Raw genomic sequence first — 17,993 nt, forward strand, 5'->3', positions numbered from 1 at the left:
GTGGCTTCACTCAAAAGTCTCCTTCTTGCTTGAGCGCTGAGTTTTGAGGGACGGCCTTTTCTTGGCAGTGCCTTGGTGGTGTGATGCAGCTTCCATTTCCTGATTATTGATTCAACTGTGCTCACTGGGATATCCAAACACTTGGATATTAGTTTAAAAAACTGTGGGATTCTATATATATATATATATACTAAATATATATATATATTATATATATAGCTATATCCACTAACAAATGTCATACAGATATATATATATTATGGGTATGTATACACACACATACACACAACATGTGTATACTCGTATACTGCGGGATTCGGGTATATCTTGGTTCTACAAGACCCTCGCTATACTGCGGATTCGGGTATATCTTGGTTCTGTTGCTACTGTCTAACTGTGCATGCCTTAGCTGCAATATACATAGATAATTTCACTTAGAATTACTGTTTGTTTTATTTTGTACTACACATCACAAACAAAAATATACAAAACAATTAAAAACAAAGCATTAATATTGTGCTGTTAGCATATACACAAACATTGCACAATAATACAAAGGAAATGAAATATCTACTTGCTGAAGTATATCTACAGGGCAGTGACGTCAACTCTCTAGCAACAAGCCTCCTATGTTGGGAATGGGATTCTTTCAATACATCGGGTTTGAGCATTTGAGAAAGGAGAGGAAAATTCATTAAATTAATTGGAGACTTAAGTTGATGAGAAGCAATTCCCCTCAGCAATACAAATTAAAATAGTGTGCTGGTTTTTAAACAAAAAAATTAGAAAAAGCAGGTCGTGTAAAGGATTTATGTTGGATCCTGACGCCCATGATAAAACGAGGGCCTCGATATATAGCAGATTTGTATTGGACCCCGATGATATATTGTGTGTGTGTGTGTATATATATATATATATATATATGTATGTGTGTGTATATATATATATATATATATATATATATATTTATTCTTTCTTCCTGCGTGTTGCTCCACTCCATAGATTAACTTTTGACATAGCCGTCTTTTGTATTAAGAAACCCCTAATTGCATCTCAGAGGTATGCTTTTTAAAAGGATGTAGAGTACAGTAAGACTCCAGCTGTACTGGTTCACTTTCCCGTCACTTCACATTTAGCAGGAATTCAGACTTGAAATCCTGTCTCTTTCAAAGGATGGTCGCATTATCGGTTTGCTGCTACTGCTGCCGTGAGTCTTTGTAAGGCTCCATTTTTGCATTTGAGTTTGTGTTTATTACTCAGTTGGCCTCTATATCCCTAAAGAATGTGTCTCATAATGATTAAAATGACTTGTTCTTTAACACTAAACCCAAAGTAATGTTATTGTCCCCAGGCTTCAAATTATCCAACTTCAGGAACTATTATGTAATACATAAATCAAATATGTTTTACATTTAAGTTAGACTTTTTTTTTTTTTGTAGGCAATAAGAAACCTATTTATGCTATATATTTGCAAGCTTCCATTAAAAAGCAGTGTGCAATATTAACAAGAAGGCAGATCTATAAACATGTTTGTTGTGAGGTTAGACAAATAGGGCATTTTTAATATGACAGGAAATGTATAATTCCTACAGCTAGCTTTAGTTGTGTTCATTACCCCCTCGCTGACACATTAAACTGTAAATGCTCTTTGAGCTTTGAATGCTGATTATTAAGGATTATATATTGTGTTTATTAGCATCAGAGAGAAATCTATTGATGGTGGTAAGTTTAATTGTTAGAGTCACACAAAGCACTGATGAAAGCTATTACGGGATAAATGATCTTGCTTTCACTTAATGAAAAATGGCTTCATTTATTTTTTTATTTTTATTTTTTGTATATGCTGTTCATAGTCTGTTTCCTGGGCCCGCTGGGATTTAAAATAGAATCTAAAGCAAATTCATTTTTTTACATCACCTGCATGAGAATGAAAAGATAAAATGTCTTAAGGGTACCATTTGTGTGAAGCCCTGCCACTAGCAATCCATCATACTTGGTGAGTTACCTCCATTCTGCCTGGCACAGAGTGACATACTGCACCTATAATTATTAAAATATAAACCTATTTTGCGTTGTGTATGTTAGAAGTGATTAGTACTTTTCCCTGTGAATGTATTACTTTGTCTCGTTATACAAAACCATGTTACAATGTCAGTGTGTGTGCAATGCGTTAGTAATACTGTATATCCCCTTTCGTTAACATGACAAGGCATCTATTTCAGGCAACAATGAACTCACATTATGGAAAATAACAGCGGAACATTGACTCCTAAGTGCAGATGTGCAGGTAATGAAATGTCAACGTATCCCAACAGTCTGCAGGTGTTTATCAATGGCCAGCGATTTGGGGTCCAGTAAACATAAATAGTATCTTTGCTCTTGACTGTAACAAGCTCTGCTATCAGCATTTTTATGTCATGAATATTTGCATGCAGATATCATGCCTGTTGGATTGTGCCACCAGGGTCCTTAATAGAGGTGTCTGTACCAGAAAGAAAGCTACTGTTCTCAATAGCAGGGGCAATTTTATCCAGCAGTCTTTAGAACAGTCTTTCAGAAATCACATGTTTAACTGAGTATCATAACAAACATTTTAATTGTATGTGGCATATTAATAACTGTTATACTGTAATATACAGTCTGAGAGGGAGAACTGTGCAACAGTGTGGTTGTGCCACTTAAAACAAATAAACTTGTGCCTCTGTTTCTATTCCATCTCTTACACAAAAATGAAATCTTGAATATATTAAAAAAGTTAAATTCCTGACCAAACTGTTGATCTCTTTTCTATTATATACTTTTTAATGACTCTCAAAGAACAACTGATGAGTGCAAGATCTCACAAGAGCTGCACAAGCATGTTGGTAGGAAGAGATCAGCACCTCTTCTGAGCTTCTAACTTCTGAGCCCTCTGGATGTAGATTTCCTAAAGATCCGTGTTTGGTTTCAAAATGCCTTTTCACATTGTATTCCTTAACTACTGACACACATTGATTACACAATAAGCACACTGGCTTTGTGTTTGGTACAGTTGGTAAAATGAATAAGTATTTATTGATCCACTCATTGTTGAAAATACACTTGTCACCATCATTTTCTCTTTTTACTTGCTAGAGTACAGAAAGCCATGTTTATATCACTTAAAAAAAAAAAACACAGAAAAAAAAAAACTTTTTATAGCAATACGAGTAAAAAACAAAAATCGCCCACAGAGTACGCAAAGCAGAGCTCAATGGAACTGGCTTGCGTGAGTCGTGCTGAGTGGCTTAGTGATTGAATAGGGGTGGTGTGATTCGGGCGCTGCTTTGCCAGATACAAAAATAAAACACCTCTTAATCACAAATTGATTTATGATGTTACTGTTTTTTTTGGTTTTTTTTTTTCTTTTCCATATTTATTTTAGTTAATTGTTACACTTTTTGCAGATCTTTCACCGGGCCACTTGATTGTCCCTTGCAGGCTGGTCGTGGCCCGCGGGCTGTCAGTTGAAGAAACTTGCTCCAATGCAACATCAGAACATCACCATTGAGTACAGCACAGTGCCCTGTGTCAGAATGCCTACCTGCTGGAGCAGAGTACAGTAGATATATAGGGAACCCCCCAACAAGCTGATTGGCTGCACCACCTCTCGTCTGTACTGGGATTACTGCATAACCAACTTGCTGCAATGGACCTTCCCATTAAGCACTTGTCTATACTGTATCAGAACTACGTTTTTGACTGCGATTACTGCACTAGTAATGCAGAAATACTAAAGCAATAGTAACTTAGCAATACACACTGTCCAGTTAGTGCACTTATTTTAACTGGTCACTCTGTTGATGTAAAAATGAAAGGATAACCTGAAATATGCAGAAACAGAGTTATTAGTGTTCCACTTACTTTTTTCTTTACTGTATGGTTAGATTTATAGTGACTGTCGCCCAAGTATGGGTACTAAATTATGCACTTCCCGCACATTGCACATATACAGTACTTAAGAAAGTTCTACAATATGGATATTTTTGTATTGTTTTACATTGTGCAGGGCAATAAATATTCCCTTTTCCATGCATAACATGGGAAGAAATACACCCATTCAAAGTGCTTTCAGTAGCATTAGTCTTATACACTCAGCTGAGCAAAATAACGCAGGAAACACATATTCCCAGTACAGGACTATCATCTTTTAAAAAAAAAAACATTTACAAACACAAACTGGTGCAAATTGCTTATGGGACAGGGATAGAGCAAGCACCAGTGCAATCTGTTCTTGTGACAAACAAATCCATCATTATGTGAACCCAGTCCTACAGATAGTGGTGGAAGAACCGTTTTATTAAATTGTATAACAGAGCCATAGCCTTTTTTTTGCCTATTCTGGAATAGTCAGTTTTACTTTTGTCATCATTTATAAATGTTCACACGTCATTATTGTAGTTCTGATTTGTTTTTTAAGCATTTTGCAAAGCTTGCATTTTAGAATCCCTGTATCGGAAACGCTGATGTTTTTGTTACAGCAAAAACGTAACATTTTAATATTGATCAATTATTATCTTAGAATTTGTGTGGGTAGTCTTTATTCCTGTTTAGACTTTATACTGAACTTGAGGTTACATTAAAATTATAAAATGCTATTTTAGGTCTTTAGAAATAAAGATTTCATAGTCTTGGGGAAGTAGCAAATAGGCAGATCAACGCTTTAAGCCAACTAAATGAGAAAACAGGCATTGTTGGACGACTGGGAGCAACGTGGAGTGTGAGCAGAATTTCAAAATAACCAGGTGCTTAGATGAAACATGGGTTTTATGACTAGATTTAATTTGAGGGAAAAAAAAACCCCAGAACATTAGAAAACACGTAATCCTCCTGTGACTGCACTGCGAGTCACACAAACACAGGATTGAATTGCTGCATAGAGTTGCATCCTCTTGTTTATAAATAAATTCCTCCCTGACCAGAATTACTGACTGGTCCAGGTGCTTTTACATATGTGGATGTGGTCAGGTTAAATTGGCAATCAATTACCCAATTTAACCTGACCTAATCTGGATTTCTTCATTTTAACTCCATCTCTGCCAAAACTTAAACAAGAAAACATACCATTGTTAATGTGCACCCCTTCAAAATATATGAGAACCTTCTTCAATTTGGAAAAGGTTAAGTGGAACATCACTTATCTTCAGTTAAAATCTAAATGAAAACAGTATGAACAGTATGGTGACATGAGCATCATCGCAATGTGTGTGAATATGAAGAGTATCTCTGGTACAGTTCAAGGCAGCATATTATCAGATATAAGACAAGCACCATGCAGGTAGGTGATTGACAGGAGTTGATGATTTAATATATTGTTAAATTCCTTCATTTAAAAAAAAAAAAAACAGGCCTAAGGTTTAATCAGAACATGGATGAGCCCGGTTTAATTTCCGACATATGAAATATCTCCAATTTAAATAACTTCCAATTTCCTGACATGACTAATGAAATAATTCAACTAGAAATTGAGGCACAAATGTAATGCATAATAAACAAGGATTAGTCTTAGTCATCTTCTGCCAAATACATCCTTAGAATTGTAGCAACCTGGTGAATATTGTAAGGAGCCAGATCCCACAAGACCCTTAAAAGATTCAAACCTCCTGCTGTCTTATCCGGTGCTGATCTTGCAGTAATGGAAGGGCATAGCTTGAGACACACACAGGAGGAGAAATAGAGCGATAATATCGAATGTATAACTTTCTAGTCAGAGCTATCAGTGCAACATGGAGAGTGATATAGAGCCTCAGGATGGAAAATATAAAGAATGTCACCCTCCCTGTCGTGTGTAGGACAAAATGATTATTTTTTTTTTTAATCAAATTATTGGATACGAAAAAGTCCATGAGAAAAATAATATGCTCATGTTTCTACTAGTCTAGTAGATTTCAAGTTTAAAAACTACTTATATGCTCTGGCTTGTAAGACATCAACCTGTTTCAAACAGGGGGGTGTTTTTATGTAGGATTCTGCCTCTTCCCTATTTTATAGATAACAAATTCCTGCCCCTGGCTGATTTTAACAACTTATAAATAGGAACACTCTTGTAGTAATGCAGCATCAAACGCCCCTAAAGATCTGACTGACAGTGCTTTGCATGCAATCGCCTGTGCTTACTGGTAAAGTAGTGGTTGTTGACAGTGAGGTTCTAGATTCATTATAGTAGTTTTGGCTTTAAGTGAAGTAACTGACTTAAGGCTTAAACAAATATATTACCTGTGTTTGCAGTTTGGATCTGAAATCAGTACCAAGAAGAATTTAGCTTACTGAAAGCTTTCTTGCTGTTTTTATGGACTTTGGGTTTCAGGGTTTGTTATAGCCTGAGGTTGCACTAAGGGCATACAGTAGCATCACAAAATATAATGCACAGACTTATGTTTTTAGGAGCCTCTGCTTGTTACAGTATATACAGGTTGCACATTATATACTGTGTGTGCAGTATAGTTGGGTTATAGTATTCTAGTTAGCATTTTATGGTGTTTTTATATATATATATATATATATATATATATATATATATATATATATACATATACACACACACACACACACACACACACACACACACACACACACACACACACACACACACACAGGTAATATGCAAGAGGTGCGCGTTATGCAAGAGATGCAATTCAAGGCATGTGGTGCATGTTATGTAAAATTACAGTAAGTTCTGGCAAGGTTTAAACAAAAGAAGAACGAAGAAAACTGCCTACCTTATTTAAATTTGCCCTAACTTATTTAAGTCGGCACGGGTAGAAAATCTGGAACAAATAAAAACAAATGAAAAATATGAATGTTTTAAGTGCTTGATACATATTTAAATACTATATAGTCACATACATTTAGTCCCTTCAGATCTGTAGCTTGTGGAGCCTTCATAAGTACTGGAAACATCACAATAATAATAATAATAAATCTCATTTTGAATACAGTTATTAATGTTAAGGACCATTATGTGGAATTTCTTTACCAAAGCAGGTGAAAATGTAATTTACAAACTCTGCCAGGAAATATTTAATTCAAAGGAGGAAGCACAAGCACGCTTACTGTACTTAATGTGCTCCACAAATCTTTTTTATTTAACCCAAAACAAAATAGGTCAGTGTTTTGTAAGTGTGTGAGTATGTTTTTCTCATACTGGTTTCATTTTGTACTTTGCACCTTATGCATTTTGAAATGCGTATGCTTTTTTTTATTTTATTAATATTTCATTAATATATATTGTATATGTGTGTGTGTGTGTGTGTGTACGGTTTACAGTCTGTTTTCTGAGGTACACCGCTCACAATACTTTATTTATTTGTTTATTTTTTAAATAAAGGCTACTTATTTGATCTCTTTGGTAAGAATCTATATCTGCGTAATAACTGTAGATAAAGCATTCTGTATTGGAAGCCACACGGTTATTATTAATGGATCACAGAGTTATCACTGACATAATGCCAATTTAGTTCCTGAGAAGAATAGTTGCCACAGTTATTATTATTGAAGTGTACTTGCCGCTCACTGTGTGTTATTGTTTTCGGTAAAACCTTGATATGCTGTCAGTTAAGAAAAGGTGTAATGCAAAACTGTTTATATTATGCCTGTCAAAGACTCACGGTTATAACTGCACTGTCATATTTTGTACCTTTTCCTTAAATTCTCAAATTAATAAATTGATACCCGGGACAAAAAAGAGTGGAATGCATTTGACACATGGGTTCTGTTGCATCTTTGTGCTGTATCTGTAATGTATGTTTCTGGTTGTATCGTAGAGCATAGACGTGCTACTGTGCTGTTAGTATTTCTAGAGCAAGCACACCATTTAAATGATATAGAGTTAGTGTCCGTGGTACTTTATTTATTATTCTTCACTCATATACATCTTTTGGCAGCTGGGATTTGTTGCAATACATATTCTTGGTTCATCTTGATATATTCTCTATTTAATGGGAATTGTACATCATTCCAGGATATGTGAGCACCATTATACCTCAGTTTATCTTGTGCTCATGCATTGTTACTCATGTCACACATACATTCGTAATATTAATTTTTAACCATAGAGCATGCTCATTATCATAAAATGTGATGCCTTTAGTGTGTAGTAGTGATCCATTAAAGTGTATGAGTTTGTTGAAAACTGGTCAAACTGTGGAATGAGAATAGCGATAACAGTAAAATATAGTATTTCAATTTGCATACATACAATATTCAATTCAAGGAAATTACATGCACATTTATGTACAAATAAACTGTACGTTTATGTATTTCAATGAGGCGGTGACAATAAAAACTCCAGCGTCAATGTTTCAGGTCTGATTCTCATGGAGCAGCGATGGGAAAAATATACAGATCCAAAATACTGCAGCTAAGTGACAGATCACTTGTAAGGGATGTGTTGAAAACCTTGTTTTTCTACCAGCATATTACAATTATCTATTATGCTATTATAAAACTTGCAACCTGTGTGAGTGCGTTACAAGAGAGACATATTTACATACAGTTAACACAGTACCTTTACTCAGGCTTCACACACAGCCTTCTTTTTCTTACACAGACTTGTCGCTTGTTCCCAGCTCCCTGGTGGTCTCCCCAAATGGAGCTTCAAACACTCATTTTATTCTGTGGCTGTTCCCAATTAAAACCAATTGTCTTATTTGGGAACAGACGCATTTTAAACATCCTTTTAAAATGTATGATAAAGCCACAGATAAATCAATGCTGTTATTAGTTTTAGGACACATTATACTGCCATACTAAATTGCTTATAAGCACCACTTTATTTAATCACTGAGGCATATGAGACTTAAATACAAGAATCTGTGATCCACAAATTATATACTGTAGTTACCTTATTTTTCAAATTATCAGTATAACTATTTTTTCTGCTTTCATTTCTACTTCATTTGAAATGATGTCTGCTGTTGATATGCCTTTGCGTGTAACAATATGCATACTAAATGAAAGAATAGTCATTTTCACCTCACTGCCCAGCTTCATTTATGAAATACTCAGTGATATTGACTACACAGAAAAGTTGGCCTATAAAAGAAGTGCGTGGTTGGTCTCTGTATAACTGCCGCAAACTCAGTTTCAGACTGAAGTGAGACTTCTTTCTTTGTATGAAATTTTAGATAAAAAGGTTCAAGAAACCATAGTAATTTCTAATTTACAAACGGTGATTGCTTTTAGATTAGTTCTGGGAACACTTGAGTAAATTTAGACAGGCTTCTGAAAAGTTTAGTCAGTTTTGGTTTTGGTAAAATAATCCAGGAACAGCTTTTCAAAAAAAGACAACTGCAGCTTGGTTTGACCTTGGAGTACAATGGTTTAGCATGAACAAAACATAACGCAACAATCCCATTGCTCTCCTTTATTGCAAAATCCATCATATTTCTTTTATTCTTGGCCTATTTCACTGCCAAAAATTGAGCAATGAACCATATTCATAATCCTACTTCTGATAATATCAGTAACGTGCCAGAGTAATTGGCAGTGTTCTGTGATGCACTGCATTTACGAATCTGACCCCTGTCGATAACTTGCGTTAAAAGCTATACATCTATATAACCATGGCACACATTTTAGGAGAAATACTGTAACCTCTATTTAAAGGAAAGTTTCACCACAGCCGTCTTGAACCACATAATTCATAGCGCACTATGAGGTCTTGTACCTGATTCTGTTTTTTTTCTGGTTTCGTTTGAACATTCTCATATTATCTCACTTCCAGAATCCTGTGCTCAGAACAACAAAGTCTGTCATGGTTCTTTTGCGTATTGGTTAAGACACTGGTTTGCAGTGTGCATGGTCGCTGGTTTGGGCTCAGTTTTGCACTGTTAAATTGATGCTGTAAGTCAGATCTCACAGATTGGCTGCAGCGATCGGCAAGGTTAAAGGAGGAGTGCGCTTGTAACGGGCAGTGTCATGTGATGTACTATCTCTGCGCATTTTGACCTCTGATGGTGAGATGAGATTAAAATTTCTATAACCACAAATGCAGACAAGTCTGGATACCGTGCATGGTCATTAAGTCATTGAGCTCAGCCTCCACTGTGTTACACGAGGATTTCTGTACTGCTAGATCACAAAACCTACAACTCCATGGCACGTCAACCATAGTTCTTCAACAGACTCTGTTGTGTTCTTTGGGCTGTCAGACATTTTTATCTTCTGCTCCTTGGCTTTAAAACAACGTTAAATGTCAGTAGCATTGTATTGTTTATGTGTGAACTATAGACCTGAATGACTCACTGATTTCATGAATACTTTTACAGGACTCATGTATTCCTGGATCTTCAATGAACACCCAGCATTCGTACAGCAAGACACACGTCGCTTTGTTTCACAGGACACTGGAAATATGTACATAGCTAAAGTGGAGCCTTCAGATGTGGGCAATTACACCTGTGTGGTAACAAACACAGTTACAAATAGCAGAGTGCAAGGCCCAACTACCCCTCTTGTGCTGCGCACTGATGGTAAGTGTCTTTGTGCTTATAACCAAAATGAATTGGCCACCTTAAAATACATCTCACAGACAGGAGACTGTTCATTTAGAAAAAAATCAAGTACATGTAGAGATGAATACCAGTTAAAACAATTTCTAGTATTACTGGAGAGTATTTTAGAATCTAAAAAGCCTCCTGTTGGCTCTATAGATGAAACCGTGTCCCGGTGGTGCTCATGTATTATTTTTCAATTATGCAACTTTATAGAAGTAACCATATTGGAAACTGTGTTGACTACTCTATTGAATATTTGAACAAGATGTAAAAAATGATAGATACACCCATTAAGGTAGTCATTGAACATGTGATATCAAGCACATCTCAGATGCTTTCTTGTTTTGTAGTTTGTGATTTGGGCTAACCTATAACCCTAAACTGTATTGTTAAGGTTTTTTATATAAAAAAAAACAAAAATAAGAAGTAGTAAATAGGTGGTGTATGGAATTAATAGAAAAGTAAAAGCTGACGTTGAATGTGTTTGAAAGTGTTCCATTGTTAATATCAAAAGTGAGGTTGTACATTAAGTACTATTTTATCTAACTGAAGTCCTTGCATGTTACAATTGAAGGCTGAAAAAGTCATTTCAAATGGGTTTGAATTTGAACAATGCAATGAAACTTGTTTTTGAAACATATTTAATGAATCTACTTTATACCAGTTCATCACCAATCATGATGCCTAACTGCATTTCTTCACAAAGTCTTAGTGAATACTTCTGATTTGGTTCCATTTGTAATCAGGAAATCTCCCTTTCCCTGCTATTTATATAAGCTGTATTTTTCTCTCTTGTTGAGTGCAGAGGAGGTCTGGATGTGGAGAGCTAATTCAGATTGTTATCAGAATTGTCTGATACAACAGGGAAGCAGCCATCCACATCAGCAGTTGTAAATAAGATTGTTGTGAATGGGCAAATTAGCATCTCAGACAATGACCTGCTGGCTACAATATATCTCATTGTGCCTCTCAGATGCCCATCACTCTGATTGACAGGCGTAGCAAACAGATTCTATTTATAACTGGATCTGTCCCTTCCACATTGGAAATACCGGTCAAAATACTTTTACAAAATGTAAAATATATTTCATATTTTTCTATTTTTTTTGTCTCTATCTGTTCCTAATGGCAATCAAAGGGTTAGCATTTTACAGGATTTTAATATTTAGTATCACCTCCCAGTGACTGAAGAGCTTTTTTTTCCCCATTTTCTTGACAATGCTGTCTTATGTGAATATGATAGCTGTAGCTGCTAATGACATCATATACATTTTATCCCACAAGCTTTGAATCGCATTACATAGCATCTGCAATCCTTATATATAATAGCAATTGTAATAAGAGAAAGAAGAGTAGCAACTAACAATTTGATATTCCTAGACAGGTGACCTTTATATTAAAAGATTTCAGCATAATATGCCTCACAACACGCGTAGCTAGGTACAGTAACTAGGCTTTCTCAGTTTCTTAATTCCCACATACCGAACAGCTTATTAACCTTTGCATGTGATAGCAGTCAAAGATGATACCACCCTTACCATACTGCAGCATGATTATGTTTGTGGCTGACCCTAGGTAGAAAACATACAGGATTAGCTTTTATAATCATTAATTCTGGGACAAACGTGTTTGAGTATTCTTTCCAAACACCCAACGTGCAATCCACGTTCATACAGTTTTCTCTTACCCTTATCTGGGATATAAAGATAAGGAGATTTCACAGCCATTTTTCCAATACATTTAGGTTAACTGGAGTCAGATAAGGTGTAGTCTTATATATGTGGTACACTATTCACTGAGCAATATTTTAAAGAGCCTTTTTTCATTATCAGCTTTTGTTGCTACAGTCTGTTTCATTGATGTTTAATGATTTCAGAAAATACAGAAGCTACTGTAAAACACATGAAACACAAGATACTTAAAGATAAACAATATACATTCTTAAAGAGAACATGCTCAAAGATAACGATATACATTATATTTCCCTACAGGGTTAATAATATTGAAACGTCTGGCATTATCTGGGTATATGGCTCTATTCATGGACTGTATATAATATGCATTTTACAGATATATACCTATACATTGGTTTTCCATATCACCTTTTTACCAACTCTATAATCTAATATAGGATGACAATATTACAGATGTTTGAAGACGCATGTAATACTACATTAAAGTATGTTAGTTTTCTGTGATAGCCTTATGTAATGAAATTGATTGATTCAATATTTCTTGCCTTTCATGCAACTTTTTTTTTTTTTTTTTTAACTCAACAGGGGTGATGGGGGAATATGAGCCAAAGATAGAAGTTCACTTTCCAGAGATTGTTCCTGTGGCCAAAGGTTCGACAGTGAAACTGGAGTGTTTTGCTCTGGGAAAGTAAGTAACCTTATACACGTGTACAGTAAGTATTGGTGGGTGTATCCAAATCTTTAGAACAAAGTGAACATCTTTCTGGGTTCATGTCCATGATGATTATGCTGTACTGTATTTTATTAATGTGTAGCATATGTTGACAAACAGGACCCCATGAAAATGTGCATGAGTCCATCGTTTGCATGTGTTAATATTAAAAAATAAAGGAAAGAAAAAAGGTTTTACTGATTTGTTAAATGCAGATTTTAGGTCAGAAGAATCACTTACAATGTTGCCATTGAAAACTATTCTTAGGCTCTAACTAGTTCTTGTCCTTTATTCCTTTTGTTTTACTACATCAGCCCAGTTCCCACCATCAGCTGGAGGAGAGCTGATGGACTCCCCTTCTCAAGAAAGGTGGAACCAAACAAATCCAGTGGGGTCCTTGAAATCCCATATTTCCAGCAGGATGATGAGGGTTCATATGAATGCATTGCTGAAAACTCAAGAGGAAAGAATGTTGCAAAAGGAAGACTGACTTTCTACGGTAAGTCCAGTCCAATGCAAAAGTGAATTTGGGTACTTGGCACATGGCATAACAGCAATGTGAATTTGCGGCTATTATTTTAAAGTGTGACCAATATGATAATAACGTTTTTGTGTGCAATGCAACAGATGTCATAGCGGGAGACTGGGCTTGCCAAAGCCTTAGATTAATAACACTGTGTAACATATTTTTTGTTCCTGGGTAGTAAGTGTTATTTCCTAATTGCTTATGCCTCAGAAGTATAGAAAATGGCTATTATTCCCCACAAACTTTGCTTTTGTGACCAGGACAGTGATATTTCAAAATATCACTATTTCCAATGGGAAAACGGGCAAATGTGTGTCTTTTCGTTCACATAAAGTCAGAAAAAAACAACATATGAATCCAAATTAACATGTATTTATACTAAAGTAATACAAAAATGACTACAAAAGATTTAGAAGTGAGTAGTTTTTCGAGATTTACGATTATAGTGTATTTACTTCAGCTAAATTGAAGTTTTTCAGCTAGTCAGATTATTTATTCAGGTCAGTCATAAACCTAAAATTAGCTAACACTGGCGTCTGCTTTGAAAAATGAAAAGTTCTAACCCTCTCCCAAACAGTTGACAACAGTTTAATGAACCGCAAATTTAATTAATCAAAATGATCTTAAAGTGGTCCGAACAAAACATTCCCTTTGAATAGGCCCACCGTTGTAGTGCCTTTCAATTGAAACTGACTAATAAAACACGTTTACAATACCTCAAAGATAATGGTGGATGATGAGTACACATGGCAAGTTAAAAAGTTACAACAAATACCAATATACAAAAGTTTGAAATGGGTATACTGTATATAGGTCTGAATAGCATATACAACATAAAATGCTTTATCAAAGATAATTGGGTTCCACAGCAATTTAATAACATTTTCAGGTGACCTAGTGCATTAAGTCTATATTTCGAGAATAATAACAGTTCTAGGGGATACATTTGGATTAGAACATTCAATAAACACCATAGTATATGACTTTGTTGTAAACAAAACAAAAAAGAGGGCTTTATAAACACATCTCTGAATAGCTCACACCTGTCTATAGCAATTTATCTAGAATACTATTGTATCAAAGCACATCGTGAGTTTATGTACTTCATGTAATTTTCTCTGCAAATCTGTGTGGGGTATTTTTGTAGTTTTTCTGTTTTCTCCCCTGTCTCCTTGCTCTCATGTATTTTGCCTTGTTTGCTGTTCTGAACATGAGGTTCTGAATGAAAATATAAAAATGCTCAAACAAAACCAGAAAAAGAAAAACAGAAGGAGGTTCAAGTTGTGCGCTTTGAATTATGTGGTTCAAAAAGGCTGTGGTGAACATTTCCTTTAAACATAGGTTCACGAATCTCTCCTAAAATGTGTAAGAGTGCACATTATATTATAAAAATGACAGTTTTTGTTTTTCAACTGTCATCTGAAAATAGAAAGGAGCACATCATTGTTTGTTTGGAGTAATGTCTGGAGTTTTATTTCATTTTCCTTATACAGCACTAGACATAAATAAACCCCTTCTGTAATTGGGATTCTGGTTAACCCTGCTCCCATTCATCCATATATTGATTTTAACAAACCTGTCCTAATACCCTGTCGTCAATCTTAAGGCACTTCTTTTTCACTTTTTTTTTCTTTTCCCAGGTCTCACTTGAATTACTTTTCTTTCATTCTTGCTGTAACTTACAGCCTGGCAGAATGTGAGGATGTCCTCCAGCTCCATACGTACGAATGTTTATGTGTGTGGTGGTGGTATAAAAACATTACAAGAGAAATGACATATTTCGATTGATTGACCCTCTGTAATGCTATAAAGCACCACAGTTTATTACATTGATTTAGAATGAACAGAATTAACAATGCTTTTAGCAATTTATGCTATAGTAAACTTCAGTAGGCCTTACGCAGTTTGCTTGAAATTCAATTTTCTCTCCATTTGTTGTGAAACAAAGGATATGTGGGTAAATTTATGATGCTGAATTGAAGGAGGGAATAGATGGAAAAAGTTCACCTAATGAAAACTGCATTGCAATGATATTTTATTATTATATTGCAAACTACTTTTTTTTTTTTTTTTTTGGCCAGAGGGGTAATAGTTACGTAAAGATAAAAGATAAATGTAATTAATAATATGCCGACATTTGTTCCCTTTCACAAGAGCCTGCAGAGCATTTTCAAGTAGTAAATTTAGATAATGCACAATGAAAAGATAATAATTTAGGAACACAAAATGTAGCCCGTTAATAGCCTCTACTGTACTAGGCTGGGTCATAGTGTCCTTTCTTTAGATGTTATATTTCCAGTGTATTTAAAATGTTTTATTACCTGTACAAATCAACAGGAGACAGATTAATCAGACTACGATTTTCTCATCTGAGAAACTCAATAGATTCAATAGAATAGGTTAGAAATGGGGTCTAAAGTGATAGTGATAATAAAAGAGACCTGGCTCTGGGATTGGGAAAGAATGGACAAGACATACTTAATAATGGTAGTGGATTACGATAGACTTAGCATTAAAAGGATGGTGATATTGAAATAGCTCATCGCCCCTTATCTGAGTCGAAGGCAGACTGTAACAGCCTTTCAAAAGAAAAGGCAAGAGATAGATTTTTTTTACCCCTGCAATTCAGGCTGAAATCAACTTTGAATTCAGACTTTATCGGTTTACATTTTTAATACCAAAAATATGTCATTAAAAAATAAATAAATAAATGCCCATAGTTCCATTTCAAGTCTGTAATACTACAGTAAATATTAGTAAAAGGAATTGAACAGTCAATCACAAAATATGGTTTGCCTCAGTAACACCATTTTGAAAGTAAAGTAATTTCAAATGTAATCTACCATTGATATTGATACTCGCCTGGACTAGAATATAAATCATAATGGCAAAACAGTTCTTGATACGCTGTGTTTTCATTCATAAACCTCTACAGATTAATTAACTTTGGAATTTGTTTTAATCATTCCACTTGCTTGACTTAACAAATCAGCATTTTAAGATTGATTTAACTCTGATAGCAATCACTACCCTGAGCAAGTGATAATTCAACTTTAATTTACTTTGATGAGGCATTTGTGTCATTTTATTACAGAGACTTTCTATAGTCTAGGTGTATATATGTTTTGCTTTTATATAAGAAACAGATAAGCCATGTTTGTTTATCGTTTCCATCAGTGTAGAAAATGTATCGGTAGAATCTTGATTGCAAAAACCCTAAACTTTGGTGAAGTCTATTATAATTAGCTGTTTACCGGTGGGAGCTTTATGTGTTCACAGTATGGTTAAAAAAAAACACTTCTAAATGCTTTGATATCCCAGTTGTTCAATTTTTTTATGAAAATCGCCACAAACTAGTAAATGTGTTATGATTAACGTAGACATTATTTAAATCAACAGATGTTTGTAATATAATGTCATGTTTGTTTACTGCATTAGGTTGACAAATAGAACCAATTTTGTTGGTTGACTTGTGATATTTCCTGTTTAGTATACTTTATAATCATGGCGTCAAGTGTTGAACTAAAGTTTAAAGTACCATTAATCTTGAGGGTGTTATTATCCACTCTGGCATAAATTAAATCAAAGTGTATGGCACCACCAAAGCTATGCTTTATGATGTCAATGTTGCCACTATAATTTGAAAGAAATTAAGGCCTGTGTCGCATACTGTAAGGGTTGTCCAAACTTTACAAATTAATGTGTGGGTATTTCAAATATCAGCAATTGTCTACCTGCTGCAGCCTGCACTGTCTGCTTTCATGATTTGTATGTGAATGCTGCAAAATAAGTGATACTTCAAACACTAATATCCTCTTATTTCTGAATACCCCTGGTGCTGTCATTTTAACTCAGAAGCATAGACTGCAATGTATTATTATTAAACAATCATGCCTGGTATGGTAAGAAAATCTCACTGACAAGGTCAACTACCAAGGTATTGCATAATATTCCGTTTGTTGGGATTAATAGCCTTTTTTCTGGGTTTCATAATGGACCTGAACATGACATAACAATAAAACATCATTATTCAAAGTTTGGAATGATGTATTACATAACAACTGCTACCTCAGTTCTTTATTCTGCTTCCGGGCAATTATCTTATGGTACAGCAGTAAGCATCCACTGCTATTTGAATGTTCCAGTGAACCACTGTCATGGGGTTTGGGAGATGAGAAGTTAGTCAAACACATCAGCTCTCTAAAGTGTGTATGTAAATAAGGGGACAGGAGAGTTTCTCAGTGCAGTGAATTGTATCAGCCGGCGTAAATTCAGTTTTAGGTGCTTCAGGCTTTGTATTTAGGCTACTCGACAAGGAGGAAGTACCCAGAACTAGCTTACCCACATTACATTCTCCAGAAGCATCCCCCAGTTTAAATCAATCCACTGAACATTGCCAACACAATGAATATAACAAAACAAATACATGCATGTAGTAAACACAGCACAAATATTAAAAGTAGAATGGAAAGGGTTTCCAAAAAATATATTTTCTGTTACCCAAGTAGCAATCGTGTTATTTGGTTTCCATTTTTTTCTGGTTCCT

General features: G+C 35.1%; 1 protein-coding gene across 1 annotated transcript in view; it reads left to right on the forward strand.

Annotated features, from left to right (window-relative positions):
- Positions 1-17,993, forward strand: part of LOC121298132 (contactin-4-like) — a 103,920-nt gene that overhangs the window by 36,127 nt on the left and 49,800 nt on the right. The window contains exons 4-6 of the mRNA XM_041224998.1: positions 10,288-10,491; positions 12,795-12,897; positions 13,236-13,420. Of these exons, the coding sequence (XP_041080932.1) occupies positions 10,288-10,491; positions 12,795-12,897; positions 13,236-13,420 (492 nt within the window). The remainder of the gene's footprint in view (positions 1-10,287; positions 10,492-12,794; positions 12,898-13,235; positions 13,421-17,993) is intronic.

Source organism: Polyodon spathula, chromosome 23, assembly GCF_017654505.1.
Source record: "Polyodon spathula isolate WHYD16114869_AA chromosome 23, ASM1765450v1, whole genome shotgun sequence".
NCBI classification, from domain to species: Eukaryota; Metazoa; Chordata; class Actinopteri; order Acipenseriformes; family Polyodontidae; genus Polyodon; species Polyodon spathula.